At 33.1% G+C, this 27,186-nt stretch overlaps 1 protein-coding gene across 1 annotated transcript; it reads left to right on the top strand.

The window, feature by feature from the left end:
• Positions 1-266: 266 nt before the first annotated feature.
• Positions 267-27,186, top strand: LOC126823459 (protein rogdi homolog). Its single transcript, XM_050552319.2, has 11 exons — positions 267-313; positions 3,723-3,794; positions 11,339-11,375; positions 12,291-12,339; positions 14,503-14,560; positions 15,616-15,705; positions 16,867-16,962; positions 17,854-17,952; positions 20,184-20,315; positions 21,436-21,519; positions 22,278-27,186. Exons 1-11 carry the CDS (start codon positions 281-283, stop codon positions 22,311-22,313), a joined length of 786 nt encoding a protein of 261 aa, XP_050408276.1. The 5' UTR covers positions 267-280; the 3' UTR covers positions 22,314-27,186.

Genomic DNA, 27,186 nt, shown 5'->3' with positions numbered 1-27,186 from the left:
ACAGGCATATCGCATCAAATTCGAAAAGGGATTTATATTGTAACCACGAATCGCCGTTTTTTCATGAACCAAGCGTGTACGTTTAGTTGTTGGATTTTTTTTTTTTAATAAATATTTATACAAATGTAAGACATTTTAAACGTCAAAACCTCTATTTTTTATATATATAACACACATACAGAAAACGACAGCCAAGCGTGCGCTCACTGTTCGCACGATCTTATCAACAACTGATATTTCCTGACCCCGTAACCTTTCAACTTTGTGCCAGTTGACCGACATGGCGACAGAAGAAGACGAGATCAGTGTTCTAGTAAGTAAAATTGCTGTTGACGAGCTTATAAAAGTAGCAATGACTACGTTACTTTGTAGTATTTTGACTAAGTGTGTGGTGTATGTATAGAATGGTTTACATATTAATCAAGTTCAGCTTGTAAGCGTAATGCAAAGCTTTGCTAGCCATATTATTATAAAGTTACGATACAAGTTCCCCTTTTCCTTTTCACTCTGACTGAGTCTCAGTGCACAGTCACTGTATCTGTTATATTATTATAACTGTTATAATATAATCCATCTGTATATTATGTTTATGTCTTGTTGAAGTTATTTATTTCATACATTTACTGCTGTAAAATTGAATAGATGATACATCTTCTTTTACCTTCCATTGAATGGCTTATTTTCATGCCTGATTATATTGGCTGCATAATACATTACTAAAACTACTAGTGACAAGATTGTTTTATTATTTTAAAGGAGTTTGTCCCATATTTCACAAGGTATATATATTGATGAAAGTAGCTTTAAAAGTTTAAGTATCAGCACACAATTAAATGTCAGCATGTGAAGAAATAGTCCAAATGGCTTGTCTGAATATTTCGGTTGAAAAAAATATTGAACCATTCTGAATCAGTGATCAGTAGATTTGACAAGCATGGTTACCTAACTCATTTATGGAATTTGGCTGTTCAGTTGTATGAGTGACATTATGATTGTTGTGATCACTGACCACTATAACTCAGCCAAGTATATAAATAAGGCCCTTAAGTGGAATTTGGGAACCTTATCTAAAACAACATGGAAACTGAATGTTTGTATTTCATCAAACGTACGAACGAAGCGTTTTATATGATCAAGGATGTCATTGCAGCAGTTTTGGAATTGTGAAATCATGTTAAACATCGAAGTCTGTCCATCAATGCGCATTTTTCCAAAGCCTGAGGATTACCAAGTGTATGCAACCAGTTCATTGTTCAAGTGAGGGAGTGGGTGGTCTACGTATCTAATACATGTGCTTTAGATCATAAGGTCTGTAATTGAATCAATTGTTGTGGTTTCTATCCCACACTTGTACATGACAAGGAGTCGAGTCGCCTGTCTAACCTCCTGGGTTTTCTCCATGTCCTCCAGTTTCCTTCCACTGCTAAAGACACAAGAAAAGAATTGAAATAAAATTAAACTATATGTTAGTCCCGAAATGACCAAGTTGTGTCAATTGGACGTTCAACCCCATTTCTTTCTCTCTGTCTGGTTAAGAAAGTACCACAGAGATTGAATTCAGATAGTTAAAAGGGACTAGGATATATATTTCACTTGGATGTAGATTTCAATTTATTTTTTTCAGTAAGCTTACATTTTTTTTAGTGGTTTTCAGCAAGATTTACAAATTATTGTGATAAATATTCGGACAGTCAAATTTCTCACCTTTACGAAAGCTTCTAATTAAACATGCATTATGCAAGAGCAAAATCTGCTTATTACAAGTCTTTTTTTAGGCCTGAAATGTTATCTAAATTATCAATTAGACATTAATTAACTTATCCAGACCATAATAACCTCTCGATGTCAAGGCTAGCCTTCGATGTAGGCTGGATTAGATTCCTATATGCCGCTAATGGCCAAAGATAATTAAATCAGAAAAAGTGGATAATCGAGACTATGCTGTTTATATTAATGATTCTAGTAATGATAACCGAGACTATGCAAAAATTTCACCGGCTTCTTTCTCGGCTCATAGTGGATCAATTTGACTGAAATTTTCAGCAAATTACCTTTACACTATCTAGTTTTTAACTATTATAGCGAGAACTGCCATCTCGTTATCTTATCTCCCATAATGTATCTTTAAGTAAACATTGTACATTAATAATGAATTAATATACCGATAGCATATTTAAAAGTGTTAGGACCAGTCTAAGTCTAAGCTTTTATTATGTAGTCTCTTATATTTAAAATGAATTTTAATGATTAAAGATAATTTTATCCTATAGAAACAGTCATGAAATGAAATGGGGTTTAATTTAACATCATACTTTTTTGTTCCAACTAGGCTAGTGAAGATAAGCATTTACCATACCAGTATAGTGTGCTATGAGGGAAATTTTGCCTGGACATTGGCGTTAGCGTAAAAATATGGTATATCAAGGTTGTGGACCCTATTGAGGTCATAATTTTTATCCGATGTTTTTGAAACTTGAAATGTAAGTTTATAACCCAAAGATCATGGTTCCTCTCGATATTCGCGCATATCGGACTGTAACTTCCTGAATTATGGCCCCTGATTGTACGAAAAATCGTGTTTTTAGCTTGTGGACCCTATAGAGGTCATAATTTTTATCCGATTTAAAAAAACGTATTATTATAACACCGTTACACCCTGAGAACGGTTAAGTTCGAATTTCATGAGAATCGGCCCAAAACTGACAGACAAAATGGCCGCCCTTCGTTCTCAAATAGCTTAAAAATATGGTATATCAAGATTGTGAACCCTATAGAGGTCACAATTTTAATCCTATTTTGATGAAACTTGAAATGTAAGTTTATAACCCAAAGATCTCGGTTCCTGTCGATACTCGCGCATATCGGATCAAAACTTCCTGAATTATGGCCCCTGATTGTACGAAAAATCGCAATTTTAGCTTGTGGACCCTATAGAGGTCATAATTTTTATCCGATTTAAAAAAACGTATTATTATATCACCGTTAGACCTTAAGGACGACCAAGTTCGAATTTCGTGAAAATCGGTCCAAAACTGACAGACAAAATGGCCGCCCTTCGTTCTCAAATAGTGTAAAAATATGGTATATCAAGGTTGTGGAACCTATAGAGGTCACAATTGTTATCCGATTTTGTTGAAACTTGAAATGTAAGTTTATAACCCAAAGATCTCGGTTCCTTTCGATATTCGCGCATATCGGACCGTAACTTCCTGAATTATGGCCTCTGATTGTACGAAAAATCAATTTCTTGTTAGCTTGTTCTCTATTCATCTCTCGAAAATGTGGGTGTATCCTGCCTGGCAGCCGCTGGTTTGTTCAATCAGAACCATTTAGCATACAAATACATAATAAAAACGCAGAAACAGAATATGTAATTTCAAAATAGAAATACAAAATACATAATATTGTTATTATTGCAATGAAAATTGTAAAAATAGGTTACTTATTTACGTATGAAGACATAGCATTGATTAAGAACAATTCTGGGGATGGGTCAAATGGGATGTTGAAAATCAGGAGATGAGAATGAAGTGGGGTTTAAGTTCTACTTTTCTGCACAGACTGGGCTAATGAAGACACTCAAGAGACAAGAGCATATATGATTGCTGGAATGCTTGTCGACAACTCAAATGTTTTTGTAACTAAAACAAGAAGGTACGAGTAATACCGAGACAGTATCAAACTTTTCTCAAAATTTACTTTGTTGAATTACTGTTTTCCAGCACCAAGAATTAAAATGGTTACTTAGAGAAGAAGTCCATCATGTATTTGAAGATATTAGGCATACATTACAGGTTTGTATTTCATAGTTATTGATAATACTCATTATTATTGTATGTTGGTAGCCAAGTTGATATGTAGCAATGACTTCAGATCATTGGATTGCCTCTGGTGTGGATGTCGGCTCAATCAGCCAGAAAAATGATTTAGCTGAGAAAATGTCAAATATCGAGACAGTGTCATACACCATGAGAATTTGGTTCAGTTCCTTGTGCATTGGACCAAGGCCATCATAACAACATTATAGGCCTCCGGGCAAAGCAGTGCACTTGGGCCCGTACCTACACAACCACTCACAGGGAAAAAATTAAATGGTTGATAAATTAAAAATATATTGATTGAATTGGTACTTCCAACAAAACCAGTGTTGAAGTATTAAAAAACAGGCTGTACAGCAAAGATTATTCAACACAAACATTTGAACAAGTATAGATTAGCATGGGGCCCTATGCTTGTGGGGTAACCGGGCAACTGCCAATTGTTCCCATGTAGCCCTGCATGGGACTCAAATGAGGCCCTATATGGGAATGTCTGCATGTCCTGCTTGTGAACCTTTTGTAACTTGGAAAAGAAGGTTTTCTTTAGGCAAATACACTAATATTATAAACTAATATTATAAACTTTGTGTTAAATTTTGCCCAGACAGCGGCTCTATGGCCTACTCTGATTTCGAATTCCAATTGTCTAAGGTCCTTGAACTTGCATGCCAATGTGCACATGAGACCTCAAATTTTTGTTCCATCTGAACAACTAGATGCTATCCTTACCAGTCCTGCACTTCGACAAAAACTAGGTCATTTCAGAACTAACATATGGTTCAATTTTATTTCAATGTTCTGATTGCCTATGGGCCTATAGCAGTAGGGGACAACCAGAGGACCCCAGAAGGACGAATGAATCCTGTATCAATATCTCTCCCTAACTTCGTTTGCCACAGAATATCAGTCTCATAATTAGGTGATTAGTAATATTTAATAGATATTCCCAATGATATTAGATTTGATATTATCTATCTGTCTGTCTGTAAATAATATACTCCCGTGTCCTATATTGATTACTGGTAACAAATGGAAAAAGTTTGGTGGGGTTTTTTGTCATTATTTAAATCCACAACATGTGTGATTTTATTATAATTTATTTTATGATTAAAATCCACACCAAATGTTGTTGTAGAATAGAAATGTGATTGTGAACAAACTGGTAATTAACTTTGAACAGAAGTTATGTAGATAGATTCACCATTTCTAGATCGTTGTTATATATGCCACTTAACAACTAGAATCAAAGTACATGTATTGTCTCTAGTCATTTAGATGCAGCAATACTATATACAGGAAAACACCAGAAAACGCAGGAAAACACTGGAAAACAACCGGAAAACACCATTTTATACTGAATACTGGAAAAACACTAAATACCGGAAAACACACTAAATACCGGAAACTACCCTACATAGGTAACCTGGAGACTGGCACCCTAAATAGGTAACCGGGAGCCTGGTCCTCTGTGTGCCTGGGTTAGGGTTAGGTTCCGGTTTATAGTATAGCCCTTCTCCGGGTTACCTATTTAGGGTGATTTCCGGTATTTAGTGTGTTTTCCGGTATTTAGTGTTTTTCCGGTGTTTTCCGGTTTTCAGTATAACATGGTGTTTTTCGGTTGTTTTCCGGTGTTTTTCGGTGTGTTCCGGTGTTTTCCGGTATATAGTATAGCCCTTTTAGTTTAGATGGGACGGAAAAAAAACAAGTAGTATACTTTGGAATGCATGTTGAAGGACTCTTGGCAGTTGGCAAAAACATAACTGTCTGGACCAATTTCTTTGTGTTGATCTTAAAATTAACGTAGTATTGTGTGAATTCCGAGGTATAATTACCTTTCGTATCAACTTGTTTCATTAAATGGTCATTTCAGTAGGCCTACTAACATATGGTTAAATTTTATTTAAAAATTTCAATCCATGTAAGGGTCTTTAACAGTGGGAGCAAGCCAGACGAACTGGAGAAAGCCCACAAGGATGGACAGACGACAAGTGGGAAATCACGTGTTAGACCATACCGCTAGTCAACCGACTAAATAGATAGTAGTGATAGACTGTTAGTAAAACAAAAAAAGCACCTTATAACTTACAATTTTAAATAGATGTATTGAAATAAATTTGATATCGGCAACCCAGATCTTGAGTTAGAAAATGTTTTTTGAGAATGGTCTGCTTTATTGAAATATTGCAATGCTGACTTGTCATTAACATGTTCATGAGAAACAAAAAAAAGACAGAGTAGTACTTCAAATGTATCAACATTCAACCTGAAAACAGTATTCTAAAATATAATTGTTCTTTAAATCTGTCCAATCAATGCTGAGCTATAGTAGTTTAAAGAGCTTCATTCTCCTTTGTGGAGTATTATTAATGCAGCATTCATGACATTAATCTAGTTTATTTGGTCTAATAGGATTTTTCCTAACCAAAATGCTTCCATTGAAATATTTTGCATGAACATCAAGGGATTATTTAAGCTACATTTTCTTGGTGATAATCTTTTCAGTTGATAAATGAATAGTAGGCTACTTTTTAACCAAATGACAATTTTTATACGCTTCTGTCTTTTTGGTTAAAAGGGGGAAGAGGCTAAGGAACTTGAGACATGCTCTCCTTAGGCCCGAAAAAGGTTGTGGTTTGAGCCCTGTTCCCCTCCCTTAAATTGCTTGTAATAAAGCCAAGATTTCCTCATACTCCTGGCAGTGTTTCGTTTGATTAGAGCTGATCCCACTTAACACTGCTGTAAAAGAAACAAATTTATGTTCCAAATTATAACTGGTCAATAGTCCGATTAACAACCAATAGCTAACTGCGTAACAATATCATTACACTTTAAACAGAGTTCCAAATTGGACCAAATATGTTTACTTAACGTTACATCATGACTCACGATTTTATTATGCCCAATTAACCAGTGCATAGCAGAATATTGCAGAAAAGCTAATTGCGTGACAAACGAGGCTATCAACACGGATACAATGTAAACAATACTGTATGGAGACGAACAATACTTTCACCGTTTTTAATACCTTAAATCACTGTTCAAAGTTTTAGGAAAGACCCCATATTAAACGAAGGGCTGTCATGTTGCTGTACTTGGGATAGATTTGATTGAACGAGAAGAATAGATACACTCCCTCAAAAGCTCAAGTATCAGAAGCCAATCCAGCAATAGCCAGAGAGGGATTTCTCGGGCCAATGAGACAAACAATCAAATTTTTGCATTTCGGTATTTCATTATTTGAATCAATTTTACCCTTTCTTATACAATATCCAATTATAAATAAAAAAATAGATATTGGTACCCAATGAACTATAAGATTGAACTAATAAATAAAAGCCCAAATTTAAAAAATCTACCCAAAGCCCCCCTCCCCTCCCTGCACCCTCCCCACCCCAACAAAGCCAAATCACTCCTCTGATGCTTGGTCATTCCAACACCTGAACAATCCACCCCCCTCCAATGGCCAATTACTGACTCCGCCACTGGTCATACAAATTAAACTGATGAATTGTAGTTGGCAGTATTCCAGTAAATCCTGTTGACTGCGATTAATTTTCTTAATTAAAACTGTCATTACATGAAAATTATAATCTCATTTGAAACTAGGATTATTTGTAATCTAATACAAGTTGATTTTATTAAAGTAGCTAATTCTTTAACTCAATATCATCCAAAGTCTTCGACATTGAAAACACAAATTATTTGTCAATTTAAATCAACATTGATGTTGTGGTCTTACCAGGAAAAGATCGGCTTCTTATATCCAATTTTTAAGACAAAATAAACATTTTACCATTGGTACACGAATCGGATGCCATAATGCATTTCAGCGTCATTTATAACAATGGACTCAAAGAACTAGGCTAGACATTTTCTTATAGTCGTGTCAAACGATGACACCATATTCTTATCTGGCGAGCATGCGCAATAAATACTGTCGGTGTAGACTAGAATACCCAGACACTAGAGCTTGCCATTCGATTGAGACTGGGGGGTTGGGTGGCCGAATGGTTAGCACGCTCGCGCTGTATCATAAGGCCTGCCATTGAGTCAACTGGCGTGGTTTTGAATCCCCTGTTGTACGTGACAAGGAGTAGGGTTGCCTGTCCAACCTCGTGGGTTTTCTCCAGGTCGTCCGGTTTCCTCCCACTGCTAAAGACCCCTACGCGCAAGCAAATTATTGAAATAAAATTAAACCATATGTTAGTCCCGAAATGACCTAGTTTTTGTCGAGTGGACGTTAAACCCCATTTCTCTCTCTCTCTCTCTCTCTCTCTCTCTCGATTGAAACTTCTGGCGTATTTTGCCAAACATAAATGATTTGAAATTAGAGTAAAACCAGAAACAATTGAATGTAAATAAATCAGTTAATGTACATTCATATTACATTATTATATGCATTGCGACCCATTTGTGTCAATTTCTGGGTCCCAAATATTAGCGATTTAGCTCCTTTAAAATACATTAAATATTCATGTGAATAATATTACAATAATACTCATATTATAAATGGTTATACATCACATTCTTTTCATGCAATTGAAGGTAGTCATGCAGATTTAAATATTAGATTACACTAACTAACATTTAATTTCCTGTAACACTGTCAGTATTTCATTGTATTGAACAGTATTGGTTTACGAAACATACCCAACAAATTGGCTCCAAAAATATGCTGTGCTCTAAATAAATATTGGCAAACAAATAGACAACTATTTGCAGGTAATAGAAAATCATTGACAAAAAATCTTTGGTCCTAAATTAATACAAAAAACTTTCCCTTGGGGGGAACCAATTTAATTTTAGTTCTTCGGGTGTGTTGATAAATAGATAGCCCACTCAAGTCTCATGAACAATGTTTCGTTTCAAATTTCAAGACTAAAAGATTTGGAACTGAAAGATTTTGAGAAGAGCTGCTAAGTACTTTTTGCTTTTGTTTCCAAAGAGATTGAAAGCAAAGTTTTAATAAGTGTTCCCGATGAACAGAAATTCAAATTGGTTTGGCCTGGAGGCAATTGAAATATAGGAGCGAAATCTTTTGAAGAGATCTCTGAATAATGAATACAAGTGTACAATGAGTCACAGAAAGCATGCAACATGGAATAGGAAATCGATCTGATTTGATTGAGTATTTGAAAACTGGACAGAAGTTGATAATGACCTGCGTGTAGCTGATAGGAGATAACCCATTGTTTGGTGGTTTGGTGGTAAAACTCATGTTGAACATAGAACTATTACAATGTAAGGCCACACCAATTTGATTTTCTACTCTTCGGGAACACCTGTTAAAAATTTTCATCTTATTTCTTCAGGAAAAAGACTAATTTAAAAATCAAAATTACTTGGTTGTCCTGTTCAAAAGCTTTTAGTTCCAATTTTAAACTAAACATCTTTCGCGGGATTCGAGTCGCTATATATTTATCAAGACCCTGAAGAAATGAAAAAAAAATGGGCTTTAACATCCTACTTTTCTGTACTGTCTGGGCTAATGAAGACGGGAAGACTCCAGCTAACTGAAATTTAAATTCGTTTGGCCTAGTTGCTGGATCATTCGGGTTAAACACCTTGTTTCATTCGCTTCCTATAAAAGACTTGAAATGTAAACAATATTAGTTGTATCTTGTCTATTGATTTTCCATCATGTTAGAGCTATTTTTGAACTGGAGTTGAATGTCGTTTCTTTTATATGGTGTGTGTATTATATAGACTGGGTAAAAGTGAACTTCAGTGAACGATATTAACCTCATTTTTTTCGGTTAGTGTTGGATAAAACATCGTGATTGATCTATATGTCCTACATGGTTATTGACATTCTGACAAATAAAAAAATTGAAGCCTTTCAGCTTATCACAGATGATTACATAAAGAGGAAATGAAATGGGGTTTAACATCCTACTTTTCACACCAACTGGATGAAAATAGATATTAGTTTCTTCCAAACATCATCTTATAAATTTCACCATATTCTGATAGTGTTTAAACATGAATTATGCAATAGCTAAATCTGCTCATTGCAGGCCTTTCTTTAGCCCTGAAATGTTATGTAATTTATTAATTAGACATTAATTAACTTACCAAGACCACAATCAACTCTTGATGCCATCAGATAGCTGCGATATAAGTAGATTTAAATATGCAGTTTTACCATAAAAATGGATAATCAAGAAATTGTTTATTTTCATAATGACAATCGAGGCTAAACTATAATTGTATCGCTGATATCTAGACTCAGAGTGAAGTAATTTGACTGAAATTTTCAGTATATTCTCTTTTACATTATCTATTTTTTATACGCCCACATTAAAATATGGTCGTATATTGTGGTCACTCCTGTCCGTCTGTCCGTCCATCCGTCCATCCGTCCGGCGCTCTAGAGGCTAAAGTTAATAACCGATTGACTTTAAATTTATACACAGTGGTTAAGGTCATGAGACGAAGAAGTCTATTGATTTTCACCGATTTCCGATAATTACTGCCAGAGTTTTGGCCCTTGATCACTTTAAAAAATCTTGTGGACGTTCTAGAGGCTAAAGTTAATATCTGATTGACTTTAAATTTATACACATCAGACAAAGAAGCCTATTGATTTGCAACGATTTCTGTTAATTACTGCCAGAGTTATAGCCCTTGATCACTTTGAAAAATCTTGTGGATGCTTTAGAGACCATAGTTATCATCTGATTGATTTGATATTTATACCACGTGTTTAGGCCTATATATAATTATTTCTATTGACTTTAAATTGATACACAGAGTGTAAGGTCTTGAGACGAACAAATACATTGATTTTCAATGATTTTTGACAACTTCAGCAGCTAAATCCATGATATTCTAAACATTAGCATCTGCCAAACCAATTCTAATGATTTTCTGATAATTACTTAATGAGTTGTTACTCTTAATCAGATTTTAGTGCAACCTATCTTTAACTATTATAGCAAGAAATGTATTTATCTAAATCTTACATAATGCTGCCTTAATTAAAAAATTCTCTAGACAATGTACTTTGGATTTAAATAATTCCTTGGGGGCAGGGGGAGTTATCTAATGAGTGAGGTTTAGATGATAAGGTCTGTTACAGAGTCAAATGTCGTGGTTTCAATCACAGAACCCATACTCGCAAGCAATTGATTGAAATAGAAATGTGCCATGTCAGTCCAGAAATTACCTAATGGTTGTTGAATGTGTGTTAAACTCAAGTCTTATATATAATTGGTAAAGGATTCCTTGTTAGTTTGAATTCATAGAAGAATGGAGGAATCAGTGTTGTTCAGGCTAAATTCCTTGTCGCATTTCACATGAAATGTAGAGAATAAAACTTACAATTATGTGTTCAGCTATTATCTATTATATTTCCCGTATTTTATCAAATATTATTCATAACCATTTTAGCTCTAACTAATCGGGATCAATTTGTTTATAAAACTATTAGAAATTAAGTGATTTCAATCAGATATTATTAGTGTTTGTTTATTAATTGAATTTGGTATAACTAATGAAATATTATTGATTTTTTGTAGGAATGTAGTGAAAGATTTCCTATACAGACAGGTGCAGGTAGGTTATTATCATTATACCTCCATTGATTTTATGATAGAAAAAAATAGATTAATGAAATTGACATTTCCTGGAATCTTGTATGCTCACAGATTTTGTTATATCAAAATACCAACTTTACAATACCAGCTTTAGATAATGTCTGAGTTTGGATAAATCGGATTTAGAAAAAGGCCTATCAATAAAATTTTGCAGACAGCAAAAATAGGCAGGCTTATTAAAATTGGGAACACCATCTATGAAATTTCAATTCCACATATCTTTGTAAATACTGAATGGAATTGAACCATTTTTGGACTGATATACCTTTTGGAGATTGATCTTTCACAATATTGTAATTTGCAAGTCGTTTCTATCATGCTAAATGACACATCAATGCTTTAATTAGACATATTTAATTTAACATATAATATCTTTTGCACAGAGGTTGGATTTACACTCCAACCTCGTGGGTTTTCTCCGGGTCCTCCGGTTTTCTCCCACTGCTAAAGACCTCTATGCGCAAGCGAATTATTGAAATAAAATTAAACCATATGTTAGTCCCGAAATGACCTAGTTTGTGTCGAGTGGACGTTAAACCCCATTTATCTCTCTCTTTCTGGATTTACACTGTATATTTGGTCATCATTTTTTAAATTGTTGATTTTGTGTTACTGACAGAAGACCAGTTCCATTACTATTGCAAATCATTGCTAAGGAATATTTCACTTGACTTAAATCAGCAGGTCATGTCAATAAGTAACATATTTGAAAATATCAATCACTATGGAAGATTCCACTGAAGATCGGTTTTCTGATTTCCGGGTCCAGTCTGTAAAAATAGAAGAAACATGTACGATGAGCTGTATGTATTGTGTAGCATCTTGATATTATTAGCAAACTGATGAAATAACTCATCTTTTGTTTTCTTTTCAGTTCATGATAGTGAAATAAAACAGCAACGAATGATTTTATCCAGTCCGAAGTGAGACTTCTATTAATTATTAATAAACCTTTATTTATACAATTGATTGGTAACCAAAGATTTCCTGGTTGTTCATCTGAAATGTTTTAAGGGAGCATTCATAAGAAAATAAATGAAATTAATTAGATTCATAAAATTCAAGCACCGATCAACTTAAAGGAAGATATATGACGTGTGTCCAGAGCAGAACATATAATTTTCTCCTACATTCTTCGAAATAATGTGCAAAGCATTGTAACCATTTTGGCCTCATTCTACTCTGAATCCTATACAGCTAAATGAGCAGAAATATTGTCTTAAAATTTCTGATTTTATAAAATACTTGGGTAATTCCCTTAACCTTATGCCAGACTTGACATTGTCTCTACCCGGCACTGATCAAATTCCTTAACACACCTAGGGGGGTTGGATGGCCGAGTGGTTAGCTCGTGCACCCGCTGTATCACACGGTCTGTCATTGAGTCAACTGGCGGGGTTTCGATTCCACGGGTGTACTTGACAAGGAGTAAGGTCGCCTGTCCAACCTCGTGGGTTTTCTCCGGGTCCTCCAGTTTCCTCCCACTGCTAAAGACCCCTACGCGCAAGCGAATTATTGAAATAAAAAATTGAACCATGTGTTACTCCCGATACGGACCTAGTTTGTGTCGAGTGGACGTTAAACCTCATTTCTCTCTCTCTCTTAACACACCTCTGGATATTTTTCACTGAGAAGCTTAAGTCCGTTTGACAGGCCTAGAATGTAATAGTATCAATATTGACATTAACCCACTAAACCACCATTTACATCTTTATGACAGTAGGACGTTAAACCCCATTTCATTTCATTTCATTTACATCTTTATGATTATTTGTAGTTAATATTTATTAAGATAGTTGACATTTTCTGCATCAACCAGGATATTAAAGACGGCATATGTCATGCAGTATGCTATGAGGGCAATTTTGCATGAACAGTGATGCTATGTCCTACTCTTATTTCATAATCCAACAATCAAGGGTTCTTGTATGTGCATGGATTTTTGTCCCATCTGAACAACAAGATATTTTTTCTTGCCAGGCCCTTCATCCTACACCACTGTCACAGTGATGACATTCATTAATTAGCTATATGATAATTACTTTCAATATTTTTTTAAACTCCATACAAACTGTTGGTTTTAATATTTCATTAAGTTTGACTCTACTTAAAGAAAACCAGTATCTGTGGTCCTTCTGAAGAGGTCTTCAATATTTTATAGTTGAGATATATATGGCATTTCAGCATATTTGCGTTCATTCTACTCCAGTAAAACTTGATTCTCAACTCTGACTTGACATCTCATTAAAGTTTGACTTCAGTTGAAATACGACTCCCATTAGGTATACATGTATAATATATTAGAAAGAGATCTTGGAGTATACTGAAGTACCAACATTGAGTGAAGTAATACTATAGAGCAAAAACAATGAGATGAACTTTCCTTGATTGGTTTTGAAAGTCGGCAATTCTTTAGTCTAATAGAATTATCTAATTTAAATTTAACAAGAGTTTTGCTTTATATTTCTAGACATAATTTGACAAGAAACTAGAGAAATCTTGATATTGTTAAAAGAATTTGTGAAGCATAATAAATAGGCAGTATATTTGTACAAATAAAGCACATAGAAAACTGGTCAGGGCAAGTGACATTGGCAAACAAATGTACATCTTGTCTGTTGTGAATTACATAAAAATACGGGGATGATTTATTCTTATCTTGCATAGGAGATGTTTGATTTAATCTAAAATTTGAATTTTGAATATATCTTTTATCTTATTATGGGACATGGAAGTAAAGTGGGCTGAGTGGAGACAGTCAACTAGAATGTCTCGGGGTTTGTAACAAGGCATTAATCTACATGAGTGGCATGGGGCTGGCAAGGAACGTGTTCCTAGTCATTAAGATGGGCCCAAAAGAAAAGTGCAACCCCATGTACACATTAGTGTGGTCCTTAAAGAACCCTTGGCAGTTGGTTATCGAGGAAGAGTGGGTGGAAATGCCGCTGTCTACGCAGAATTGTACACATAACCATAGAAATAAAAGCTACCATTTATGTTTGCAAAAAATATTTTGTTCACAAGACAATAAATTAAACCCCATTCCATTTGATGAATCAGTTATAAATTTATATTTATTAATACAGTGGTTCCTCACAGATGAAATGTATGGTGACGTTACGTGGTGATAGTATATGTGAAGCTGTAAGTAATATCATTATTAACCTTCTAAGGCCGAACTGATCTGATTTTTAGTTCGTTTGGAATCATGAATTGTTGAATTTAAAATCTGTTAAATATGCAGCAAAATTTTAATAGGTGTTCCCAAATAAATAAAATTCAAATCGATATCAATCTTGTAAATATATCATATATCATCATCAATCTTCTTAGAATTATGATTATAATACACCAAATTCAAACCTCGCCCACCACAAGTGAATTTGGCAGTGTTTTTGCACCTTGCAGACACTTCAAAATACAACTTGAGGTGAAGAAGCTGGGTATTGCACAGATGACAAAGCTGGTGATCGCCATATGCAACCTTTGTTGATCATAGAAATCTGATTAAAACACAGATCCTAATTTGTTTCATTTTTTTATAGTTCAAAATTTTGCTTTGCTTGTCTTTACTACACTAGGATCTGGAAGAGTTGTTATAGAATGGCGTTCTGGTTGAACGGTCTGTTACGGCAAGCTCTTGTTGTGCGATGCACGGAACTATGGGAAAACCACTAGAAACACTGATTGATTAATCAATGTCTGATGTCATAGGGACAAAAGCCACTCGTACAACCGCTGCGGCCACCTTCCAGTACAACCGGTCAGATCTTCATGTAGTGTAGGCCATCGAAAGTATAAAAAAAAAAACGAAACGAAATATAGATCTGTATTTTAATCAGATTGTTGATCATAGCTATCTTTAATAAATAAAAATTCACAATTTAACTGAGAAAAGCCTAATAGCTCCTTGACAGGAGAGTTGGGAACTGTTTAACAATGTTTTTTAAAAGTTCAAATAATGGTACAGGCAATGTGCAAAGCCTACATTATTTATACTAGTTGAAATATTGGACACCTTTGACATATTTCATTGAAAATGCACGTACTGGATAGTGTCTTTATGTTTCTTGTATGCATTTTCGCTTGTAAGTTAGTTCCCTGTCCTTTGGTAATTTGCCTAGAACAGTGCTGCTAATTAGATTACCTTTATGTCAGAATCTTAAACTATGAGACATATCTTGATTTTTTTTTACCAGGATGTAAATTTTAAACATAAACATGTCAAAGATCAGCATCATATATTTAAAACAAGTTTTAATCCTGACAGACAGTGGAAATTACAACAAGTAAGATATTTTATTAGCTTTCTACTTTCATTTATTATCTCTGAAGTTTATATCCTGATTTTGAAACCTAACAGGACCTCGAAGAATCATTTAGGCTCTATTTGTCATGGCTGACAAAGATAGTGTGCTTTATTGTTTGATTGTTTGTAGCACTGTGAAGATTATGTTGCCATGGTAAATAAAAATAACCATGTGTTGATATTAAAATGACCTGTGTATTACGATATCATAATGACTGGACTGATGATTTGGTTTAAAAACGTGAAGTTGTCATCAGTTTGATTAAATTTTATACTCTGATTTTTTTTTTATATTTTCATATTTGTCTGCATTTAAAATTTAATGTCCACACAACAGATCGAGTCAATGTTGAGAGAAACTTGATTTTGTGTTCAGTATGAGACAGTTTAAGCCAAAAATAAAAATAAAATTAATTTATAAACAGACCTTAAAGGGCTAATCCCGATAATTTTTTGGAGAATAAAACTGTTTAATTTTGTTTTAAAATCCCTTAAAATCCTCTACCTAAGGGGCGAGCAACTAACTCAATATTTGTGATGAGTTTTCAGATAACTTAAACCCGGCAGTCTCCATCTGGAAATGGAGACCGGTGTCCCAAGCTGTATTATTCGGTGTCTAGATAAAACCAGACATTTTTTGTATAAAAATAATGTGTAGGTGACATTTACCTTTCATTATCAAGTACAGCATTTGGGTCATTCAATGTATAGACCTCTCAATGAACAGGAATCGATTATCAGGTCTCCCAACGAAAAAATTGACCCGAAATCTTAAAAAGGTTACGTGTCCGGATAAGCAGTTTTGACTGTCACGTCCAAACGACTCAATATCTTGAGCTGAAATTTTGAGATACGGTCAATTCACCATTCCTCTATATTTTGGCGTTTAAATTTCATACATACTCAGACTTTTATTTTTGAGACTCTGTTCAAATAAGGGACAGTCCCTTTAACTTAATCAACTAATATTTTGAAAATTAAAATTTTAATTAATCATTAAGAGCTTTCCCACTACTAATCAAAATAACCCATCAGATCAACTCAAATCAAAACTTTATTTTTAACTTTTAAGTTATTCCATTCTTTGACTCAAATCAATTTTTATGCTGGATTATTTCTACACTTTATGTTCTAATTTTAGATACAAGATGCAGGTAACCATTTATGTAATGCTTTATTTATACTGAGTAAAAGAGATGCCACATACGAATTTAAATCGGCCCAAGAAGTTTTATTAGTAAGTTTGATTACTTATTGATTATGATTATAATGTCAGACATCTATCCTTGCAGAAAAATTTAAAAAAGCCTTAAGTATTTAATGCAGGAGTGTCAGATAACGAGGCTTTCAGAAAAATGACCTTAAGTCTCTACAATTATTTTACTTGAAGAAGGACATTTACATGTTATACCAACACATTATGTTTTAAAAACCACAGAGTAATACAAGTACATGATTATTATTTTACAATGGTCTGCCCCCCCCCCTCCCCCATGGATACAATTAATTTACACCCCAACAACCCCACACCACTCCAGTAATACGTTTTTGGGATCAATGAATATAGTTATGTATAAATATATATATATCAAGTAAATTTAATTATAGTCTTCTATTGTGCTCTATATTCTTGCAACCTAGTGGCCTATAAAATCATTTATCATCAATACATCAATCATGATTGTTGATAATAGGATTATAGGAAGACCTTTTTTGTGAGAACTTGATACCACATAAAGGTATTTATAAGAGATAAATGGATTAACCCCCATCTAAAAAAATATAAATCTTCCGAAATGATTTTTAAATCATCTGATTCCCTACCAGATGGACAGTGTTCTTATTTGAATTTTTTTATAACTTCCTCTATCAAGATTTTATAGCTAGCATGGAAAACTTTGCTGCTAGTTAGTTGGGATGATGTAGCTGATGAAATTGGATGTTATATTCGGGTCCAAATGTCATAAATCACCATTGACACCCCAATTTTTCAAAATAATCTTGAAGGATTTATCATAATTCTTACTTAGTATTATATTTTAGTCGGTGGTTGAATATTTGTTGGCTGGCAACCCTATATTTGAAGTGTAAACAGTGTTTTAACATAATTCTTACTGTCTTGTTTTAGTTGTTAGATGAATTAATGGCTTGTTTAATGAAATGTAGAACAAGTTTAGCCATGCCTAAAAGAAAAACTTTACAAGATCTAATTACTAATAAAAATATGGTAAGTTTATAAGGATAAGTATGATATGTGTATGTTGTACTTGCTTTTTACTGTATATAGATTAATTATTTAATAGCTTCCTAGCAAATAGAATTCAGTGAGACATCAAATTTCGACAATACCTGAAAATTTATATTTCCAAAGATATGGACAAGCTTTTTCAAACATCAAGCCGCTGAAGAAAACTATAATCAGCTTCTTAATATCATTGGTGTAGGTTATAAGACTATTATCTTTATATTTAACCTTTATTCTGACATGTTTCTCGTTAAAGATACCTTCCTGCGTTCAAACTGGGTGATTTGATAATATATTTGTACTAAAAACATGTTCAAACTAATTAATCTATCAAAAATTTTCTTCAAATTCATCTCAAAACATTGTATTCGCAAGGAAATACCACAAACTATAAAAAAATCTATTAAGAGAAGTCATGTTTTATGTCACATGACTTGGCTGTCGCTGTAACTAGCAATGTTTTCTTTAATCGCTGTCCATTTATCATGAATATCGAAGCCTAACTAAATTCTCGGAGTATCTCTGTCCACGTCTTTTTCCATGGTTTTTATCTCAGAAACTGTTGTACGTTTAAGTCTCTCACTTTTTCCACCTCCGCTCATCATCAAGTTTATCAATATATACATCAAGCACTCCCTAACACCAAGAGGTCAGACAATCTACACATGTAACCTTTGACCTCACTCGAGCAGACTGCCCTTAATTTTCAGGTTGCCAATTAGTGACACCCTCTCATTTTTGTCCTGTTCTCTGTGTTTTTCAAGGAATCCAGTATTTTTTTAGTAAGATTGGGGGTATCTACTTTCCATATATACTAAAATTACCATACTTTTATTGGAAATAACCACCAGATAAATACTTTTGTGGGACCGTATCTTTAAGGTACATAAAATAATGCAGATTTATTTTCATATATTTATATTGTACCTAACTAACGCTTGAAAACTAAATGATAGCTAACTATATTTTCTCCACAGTTAGTGCATCTCTTGTGTTCAGAATGATATTTATATATACAGACAATGACATTTTTTGTGTGTCGGTCTTCTATAAATTATTCTGAATAAATTATTGATCTGAGAATGTACAGTCTGAAATACAGATGTAAAATTCATTTGTTTATTTATATTTACTTTTAATGGCCTCTACGTCTACACCATATAGATCTGACTGGTTTACAAGGGAGGTAACACCAGATTGAACATGGACTGATATATAGACTATTATGGTGAAAGTTTTATGGCCTTAGTGAGTTATGTGGCAGAACACTAATTGTCCCCCGCCTTTCGAAGAAAGCAGGGGACTATTAAAATGGGTTCGTCCGTCTGTCTGTCTGTCTGTCTGTCTTTCCGTCCGTCCGTCCGTCCGTCCGTCTGTCTGTCTGTCTGTCTGTCTGTCTGTCTGTCTGTCCGTCCGTCTGTCTGTCCGTCACACTTTTTGGGACACAATAACTCTCTTCCTAATTGAGCTAGAATGTTCAAACTTGGTGTATGTGTTGATTAGGTCAATGCCTTGATGGAGTTCGAAGATGAGCATTTTCCGCTTAGGGTAAGCAGAGATAAGCAATTTGATTGGTTGATGCTTTGGGACACGATAACTTTTAATTGAGCTAGAATGTTCAAACTTGGTGTATGTGTTTATTAGGTCAATGCCTTGATGGAGTTCGAAGATGAGCATTTTCCGCTTAGGGTAAGCAGAGATAAGCAATTTGATTGGTTGATACTTTGGGGCACGATAACTCTCTTCCTAATTGAGCTAGAATGTTCAAACTTGGTGTATGTGTTGATTAGGTCAATGCCTTGCTGGAGTTCGAAGATGAGCATTTTCCGCTTAGGGTAAGCAGAGATAAGCAATTTGATTGGTTGATGCTTTGGGACACGATAACTTTAGTTCTAATTAAGTGAGATTGATGAAACTTGGTGTATAGTTTCATTACAGTAATACCTTGACTAAGTTTGATAATGAGCATTTTCTGCTCAGGGTAAGCAGAGCGATACGCAATTTGATTGGTCGAGACTTTGGAAAACAATAACTCTCCTACTTTGATTGTTAGACTATAAGTAAAGATATACTGTTTGATTGTTCAATACTTTGTAAAAGATAATTTGTGATAAATTTATATGTGTCCTCTAATTATTTTCCTATTTCGGCGGGGGACATCAGCCTCACTGTTGGCTTGTTTGTCATTAATATGTTTTTTTTTCTGTTATTAGCAAATATTTTATCCGGTTCTGCCCAATGATGTAGCCTTGTCTTTTTATGTCCATGCCTCCAAGTTAATATTAGCTATGTATCATCTACATACTAATAATCAACAGAAGGTGGAAATAACAGCTAGATTTCAGGTAATTATTAATTTTATATACACATCTTATTCTCCTATTGTTCTAGTCATTTCTTTTAGTTAAATTACACTTAAACATACATTATGCAAGAGCTAAATCTGTCTATTGTTTAGGCCTGAAATGTTATCTAAATTATTAATTAGACATTAATTAACCTATCCAGACCATAATCAACTCTAGATGGCATCGCTAGCCTGCGATCTTTAGTGGATTGTGAGCCGATTTACTGTATAACAGTCCTTCACGATTTAACAATTAAATGGATAATCAAGATTATGCTGTTTATCGTACTGACCTTAGTAATGATGATCAAGGCTAGGCGAAAATTCAATCACTTTGTTCTCGATTCATAGTGGATCAATTTGAATTAAATTTTCAGCAAATTGCCTTTATATTATCTAGTTTTTTAACTATTATAGTGAGAACTGCCAACTCGTTATCGAATCTCCCATAATGTATCTTTAAGACTAGAGATATGCCTTATAAAGATCAAAGGTATTATTTTGTTTTTATCACAGACCCAGAATACACTTTTCTTAAATATGTCTTTAGACTTTAAATTAGATTGGAATCATGTCATTTTTTTACAAATAAATCATGGAATCCTGAAACATGCCAATCAGAGTTATATCTCTTGATGCAGTATATCACAAGGCTGAAGATCTTTCTCGTCTGCTCATTGAACTGAAGAAGCAGGAGAAATGAGATAATTGTTGTTTTCTAATACAATTTACCTTCCTTAATGCAAGAAGTCAATTAAATCCTGTTTGATTAGCAAGAAGTCTTCTTTTAACTGGACACAGCGAACTGGCTAATATTATGCACTGTTTTCATTTAGGCCTATATTATACAAAGAAATTTATTCAAAGATGTCTTGCTGCATGCAAACTGGGTGATTTGTGATATATTTGGACTAAAATCATATTCAAACTAATTAAGAGGTGACAATTTGGAGTTTCAAGAAAATGTGACTCAAGCTGCTATGAAATTAATGTTATTTGAGATAGCATGCAATTTTTCTTCTACTTTACCTATAGAGACTAGCAGCTTTGTTGAATATGGAGAAAGTTAATTAAAAGTAGCAATATTTTATCTGTTGTGTCTTCTTGTATTCTAACAGGTTGAATCTGTAGTCCAGTGGTTAAACGAAGCAATAGTATTCTTTACCTTGGCCTTACAACAGTGTCAACAGTTGAAAGATAAGGTAAATATTGAATTTTGTCAAAAATGCTTGTTTTCTTAGGTGTGACTAAATTTAGAGAGTAAATATGGATACATATGGATTGATGCTAACATAGAACTCTTAGAAAACCCACAAAGGGGGGGGGGGGGAGTGGGTGCAAATCATATTTAAAGTTATGTACAATAGAGTTGTATTGTAAAATGTTTGATTAGCGTGTGTTTTATGATATGGAACAACGGTTGCAGAGAAATATACAATGGTAGACAGAAGTAAATCTTTTCTGTTGTGGGTTACTTGATGTAACTTTCTTGAATTGAATCAAGGCAATGGTATATGGCCTACATGCACAAATTGAATAAGAAAATATATCCACCAATCATCACATTTGAAGATCATGGTGCTGTTCTACCCAGAGCACATCAGTTGTTGGGATTGACAAAACTCGATTCTGTGTCACTCTATTGAAATTACGAATGTTCTTGTCAGCCAATTAAGCCGTCTCTAGATTTTCATATCTTTGGGTATCACTGATCATTATTATGGAAACCTATTAATTTATCAGATGAAATCAAGAACTCCATTTACCTCACTTCCTAATTTCCACATACACTTGTGGACATCTATAATTGTGAAGTCAGTTGCATTTTGACATCATATTTATGGCTACAGTACATCGCATTCCTGACAATTTCCTCCTGGTCTAGAACCCAACTCATCTAGAAAATATCTATTCATATATCCATGGCAATATTTAGTAAAGAAGAACAAATTTATTTCAGATTATTGCCTTGTGTCAGTATGATGGTATGTGCTAGAGTTCTCCCCCTTTATTGTGATAACCATTCCAGTGAAATAGACAGCTCAACAATTGAGAGAAGATTTTTGTCACATTGTAAAATATGTAAAATATTTTAATTAGGAGTTACAATCAAAAACGGTTTTAGGTGGTAATTTATTTAGTACCTCCTGCAACAAGGTCTTGACACATTTTATAGCTTTTCAAGATTTATTACCAAGTCTGCTTGAAGGTTTCAACACTGCTTTCTTAGTGAGCCAAGGAAGACTTACACCAGTTGGCTGCTGCAAAGAATTAATTGCAAGTATTGAATGAATGAGGATAGTGTTTGTTTTAGATGTTTGTTTTGTAATTCTCTTGTTCTTAAAGTTTGCTTTTTGTCAAGAACTTAGATTCGTATTCAATTGTTCCCCACCAGGACCGTCTTTCAAAGAAAGCAAGAGACTGTTAAAATGGATTTGCCTGTCTGCTCATCTGTTCGTGGGACACAATAACTCTGCATTTAATTTAATTAGAGTGTTCCAACTTGGTGTACATGTTTTGATTAGGTGCTTTGATGACTATTTTCTTCCCAGGCTATGCAGACAAGCAATTTGATTTGTCATTACTTTGGAACATGATAACTCCGATTCTAATTGAGTGAAAGTGATGAAACTTTGTGTATAATTTCATTACATCAATACCTTGATAATGAGCATTTTTCCCAGGTTAAGCAGAGTGATCGGTGATGACCTATTTCATTGGTCGATGTTTTGTAACTCTGATTCTAATTGAGTGAAAGTGATTGAACTTTTTGTATAGTTTCATTACATTAATAGCTTGACTATGTTCGATAATAAGTATATTCTGCTTAGGGTAAGGATAATGATGCTTGATAATTTGATTGCTTGATGAGTAAGTAATTATGACTGTCATCTATTTATTTTGGAATTGGGGTCGTGACATCAGCATTCAGCCTCGCTGTTGGCTTGTTATTTATGTTCTAGTAACAAATCAAAAGTAGAGAATTGTATAATTTAGGCCATGAAAAAAAAAATATTCTGGTTCTGCATCACTTAAATATAAAAACAATCCCATTAATTGTTGCACGTTCATTTTACCCCTGGTAATAGGAACTAACTCAATGTGATAGATGTAGAACCCTGAAATGTGATGTTTGTGATACGTCAATTTAACAAAATAAAAACACAAAAATAAAAACGTCCCTCTCACATCAGATTTTTGCAAATGATTATCTGAGAACCAGAATTTTTTTTTTGCATGGCCTTATTATTCAGTTATTATATACTAACTTATGTCTTGTAAAATGTAATGATGTTAAATCTATGAAATGATTGTCTCAGGAAAGATTCATATTTATTTAAATATTGATTCAGTGTAAAGTAATGAATTCCAGTTTAATCATTTGTAAAATGAGTTATAAATTCTAACTTGAGAGATTTAGATTTATTGACAGATTAATTGCTCAGTAATCTACATCAAACCAATCTAGAATGCAATATCCTCCATCCTAAAAGTTATTCTAATGCAAAATTATGGATTCTGGTGGTTTCATACAATCTAATGTGATTATTTAAACTTAGGTTAATGGTATATTAAAACTATGTACATCTAACTAAAGCTTAGATATGGGAATTTTAAAGAGGGAGATGAAAAAGAAGAATATTTGATGAAACTGAATGGACATCTATTCAAAGCTTCTGTGATTAGCAAATGGATATTTGATGATGAATAATTAAACTTGGCAATAGTTTGTGCTTTATAGTATTTCTTTTATTGTTTCCTTTAATTGTGATTGATTAAATTATCAATTAGTGAGGCTTTTATAATTAAAACTTAAAATAATAATATGGAACCGCCTGCTTTTTTTTTTTTTTTAGAAATTTAGAACTAATTTAAAGTTTAAGCAAAACATAACGATGTTAATTTGTTATGTTAACATAAACATATAATGTTTTTAATCTCTTTACATCTACATTATTGTCCCCCCCCCCCCAAAGTATTTGTTTATATACACAAAATTATTTATTATTATGAAATGGAATTAATATTCAAAGATGCATTATATAAGATTGAGATAAAGAGCTGGTTATTCTTGTTTTAGTATTTTAAAAATAGATAATGAAAAATGAATATGTTGAAAATTTCAGTCAAATTACTTTATTCTGAGCAAAGTTAGGAGTGTTTGAAGTTTTGAGTTAATAATCTCAGTTGTCAAGTACCATTTCTACGATAATAAACAAAGTCTCAATTATCCATTTTAACGTAGCATTATTAAATGGCTTGGCTTATCTAATGCATTTAATATCTAGACCATCCGGTTGTCAGAAAGTTGATTATAGGATGGTCATGTGAATAAATGTCTAATAATAATTTATATAACATTTGAAGCCAGAAAAAAGACCTGCAATAGGCATATTTAGCTCTTACTTAATGCATCTTTAAAATAAATTGTAAAATTATTATTAATATTATATTCATTTATATTTCTACACGAAAATATATGATGGGCAATTTATGCCCACATATTATTCTTAATAACTTATAAATAATTATTTCTATCATAAAATATTTCTTTGTATTAAGAGTTTAATATTAAAGTTTGCTTATCTGCAGTCTTTTATTAATTGTGGCCTTATGGTCAAAAGGGTAGCGGTCAACATGGCTGGGTAGCTTGGACTAACTTTAGTCTTTAATTGACGATTTTCTTCTAACATTTTGACTCTTTTATTAACTTGACGATATTTAACTTTATTGTTATTTAGAACCAAAATACATCATTACATGTTCTAATTTTCCTTTCTACTTAAAATTGTTCAACTTCCAATGGCTATAATAAGTTGAATAATTATCACACAATTCCTTTTTATCTTCCCTGTATTTAATATATTAAATGAGTCAATGAGTTAACCTTTTTATTGCTGTGTGATTAATTTCGCTGCACAACATCACCACAACTGATCACCTGACTGTATTTACAGTCACTGAATTTTACCTAAGGATGGTAACTCTAAATTGTTTAAGCGGCATTTAGTAACTGAATGAGAATAACACGTGACCCAATTCTATGGAATACAAGTTACTTAAAAGATTCATTTCTGGCGACATTTCGACAAGGGTTCTCTTGTCTTTGCTTGATAAAAATGACAGATCCCTCGTTGAAACGTCGCCATTTATAAATCTTCTAAGTAACTTGTATTCCAAAGAATTCTGTCATGTGCTGGTAACTCTAGTCTTGTGACATATTTGCCTGTTATTTGACAATATGTTTGAACAAAAAAAATATGGAAGAAATGTGAATGTAACTTGTGTTAAGTCAAATGGGGACATTTTAACAGATTTAACATAATTTGTTAACAACAAATATACATACCGGTAGAATTGTAACACAATAATAAAGAAAGACAATTGGACAGTTGTCATAAACTTTTGATAAATATGTTGCAAGAGCCAAGAACTTAGCTGTTGTAGTTAGTCAGCGTTAACATTGACATTATGTAACAATATGAGGTCACTGAGAATAAAGTTAATATATTATGAATTACAACATGGTAACTTTTACATGTATTAAGAAGAGTAGGTCCACAATGACGTGCATGAAGTCAAGAAATATTGTAAATAGTAAAATACCTGTATATATTTTTAAGAAAGGAAATTTTCATTTGACAGATTCAGATTTACATTAGAGGTTAATATTTTAATAACTCTGATGTTTATAGAACGCTGACATCATGGAGAAATAGACGAACTAACCTAGGTGCTTTGTACAATATTGAATGGTTAAAGGAGAACTTTGTAATTAAAGATTTTGTTAAAGATGCTGAGTATCTGTACAATGCCTGTATAGATTTACATGGGGTGTAAGCAAGTTATGATTGTTGCTGTAACGGTCACATCATTTTAGTTTTGTTTATATATGAAGAGCTTTTTGCCAAAATGTGATAATCATCTTGCTAGATTATTGGTAAACAGGGGATTTTTCTTTGAAAATACCAGAATGATAAAAGAGCAAATGTAGAATACTAAAGGTAGAATGATAAAATAAAATGCTAAAATACTAAAAGCAGCATGCTAAAATAGTAAAAGCAGAATATGATCAAATACTAAAGGAAGAATGATAATAATAATTAATTTATATAGCGCTCTCGGGTACTTTACATAAGTACAACTAATATAAAATCACAACACATTAATCCATAAAAAAAGACATAAACAAAAAACATTATTTAGTACACATGGTAAAAGTCTGACACAAACACAGCTAGAACATTATTCAATCAGTTGTATATTTAAAAAGTTCAGTTTCAAGATACTTTTTAAAACCTTTAATAGAATTTGCACTTTTGGTTTCGTTTGATATTGAATTCCATAACTTTGGAGGACCGAGTTGGTTTTTGAAAAAGGCTGAAAATACTAAAGGCTGATTGTTAAAATATCAAAGATAGAATAATAAAATACCAAATGCAGAATTATAAAAGAACAATTGTAGAATGATAAAATACTAAAGTTGAAATGATAAAATACCAAAGATAGAATGATAAAAGTATACATTATATCTGTTATTTTAAAATATTGATGCAGTAGGTGTATGGAATATGATGATGGACGGATATAATCATGTTTCAACATATTTCGGAAAGAGCTCTTCATTTAATGACATTAATTTTTATTGTTTGTTTATACATTTATTAATATTTAATACATGTAGCTGTGTTATTTTTATAACTATGTAAATTATTATGTAATTATATTTTATCTTAGTTAAAGGACCAATGTTATAAAATATAGTCTCATCTTTATCATGATATGTATATTATAAATCTTTATAAATGAATTTGATTCATAAGTTTACTATTAAAGAATAAATACAATTGGTGAAAAATAACAATGTT

The sequence above is a fragment of the Patella vulgata genome, chromosome 6 (genome assembly GCF_932274485.2).
Source record: "Patella vulgata chromosome 6, xgPatVulg1.2, whole genome shotgun sequence".
NCBI lineage: Eukaryota > Metazoa > Mollusca > Gastropoda > Patellidae > Patella > Patella vulgata.
Note: the sequence above shows the minus strand (reverse complement) of the source record. Positions and strands in the feature narration are given on the sequence as shown.

Bases quoted from the DNA above. Each gene is read 5' to 3' on its own strand.
- LOC126823459 (XM_050552319.2), top strand. From the start codon at position 281: ATGGCGACAGAAGAAGACGAGATCAGTGTTCTA. The intron at 3,795-11,338 runs GTTTGTATTTCA...GATTTTTTGTAG, and splicing joins ATATTAGGCATACATTACAG to GAATGTAGTGAAAGATTTCC. The intron at 21,520-22,277 runs GTAAATATTGAA...AATTTATTTCAG, and splicing joins GTCAACAGTTGAAAGATAAG to ATTATTGCCTTGTGTCAGTA.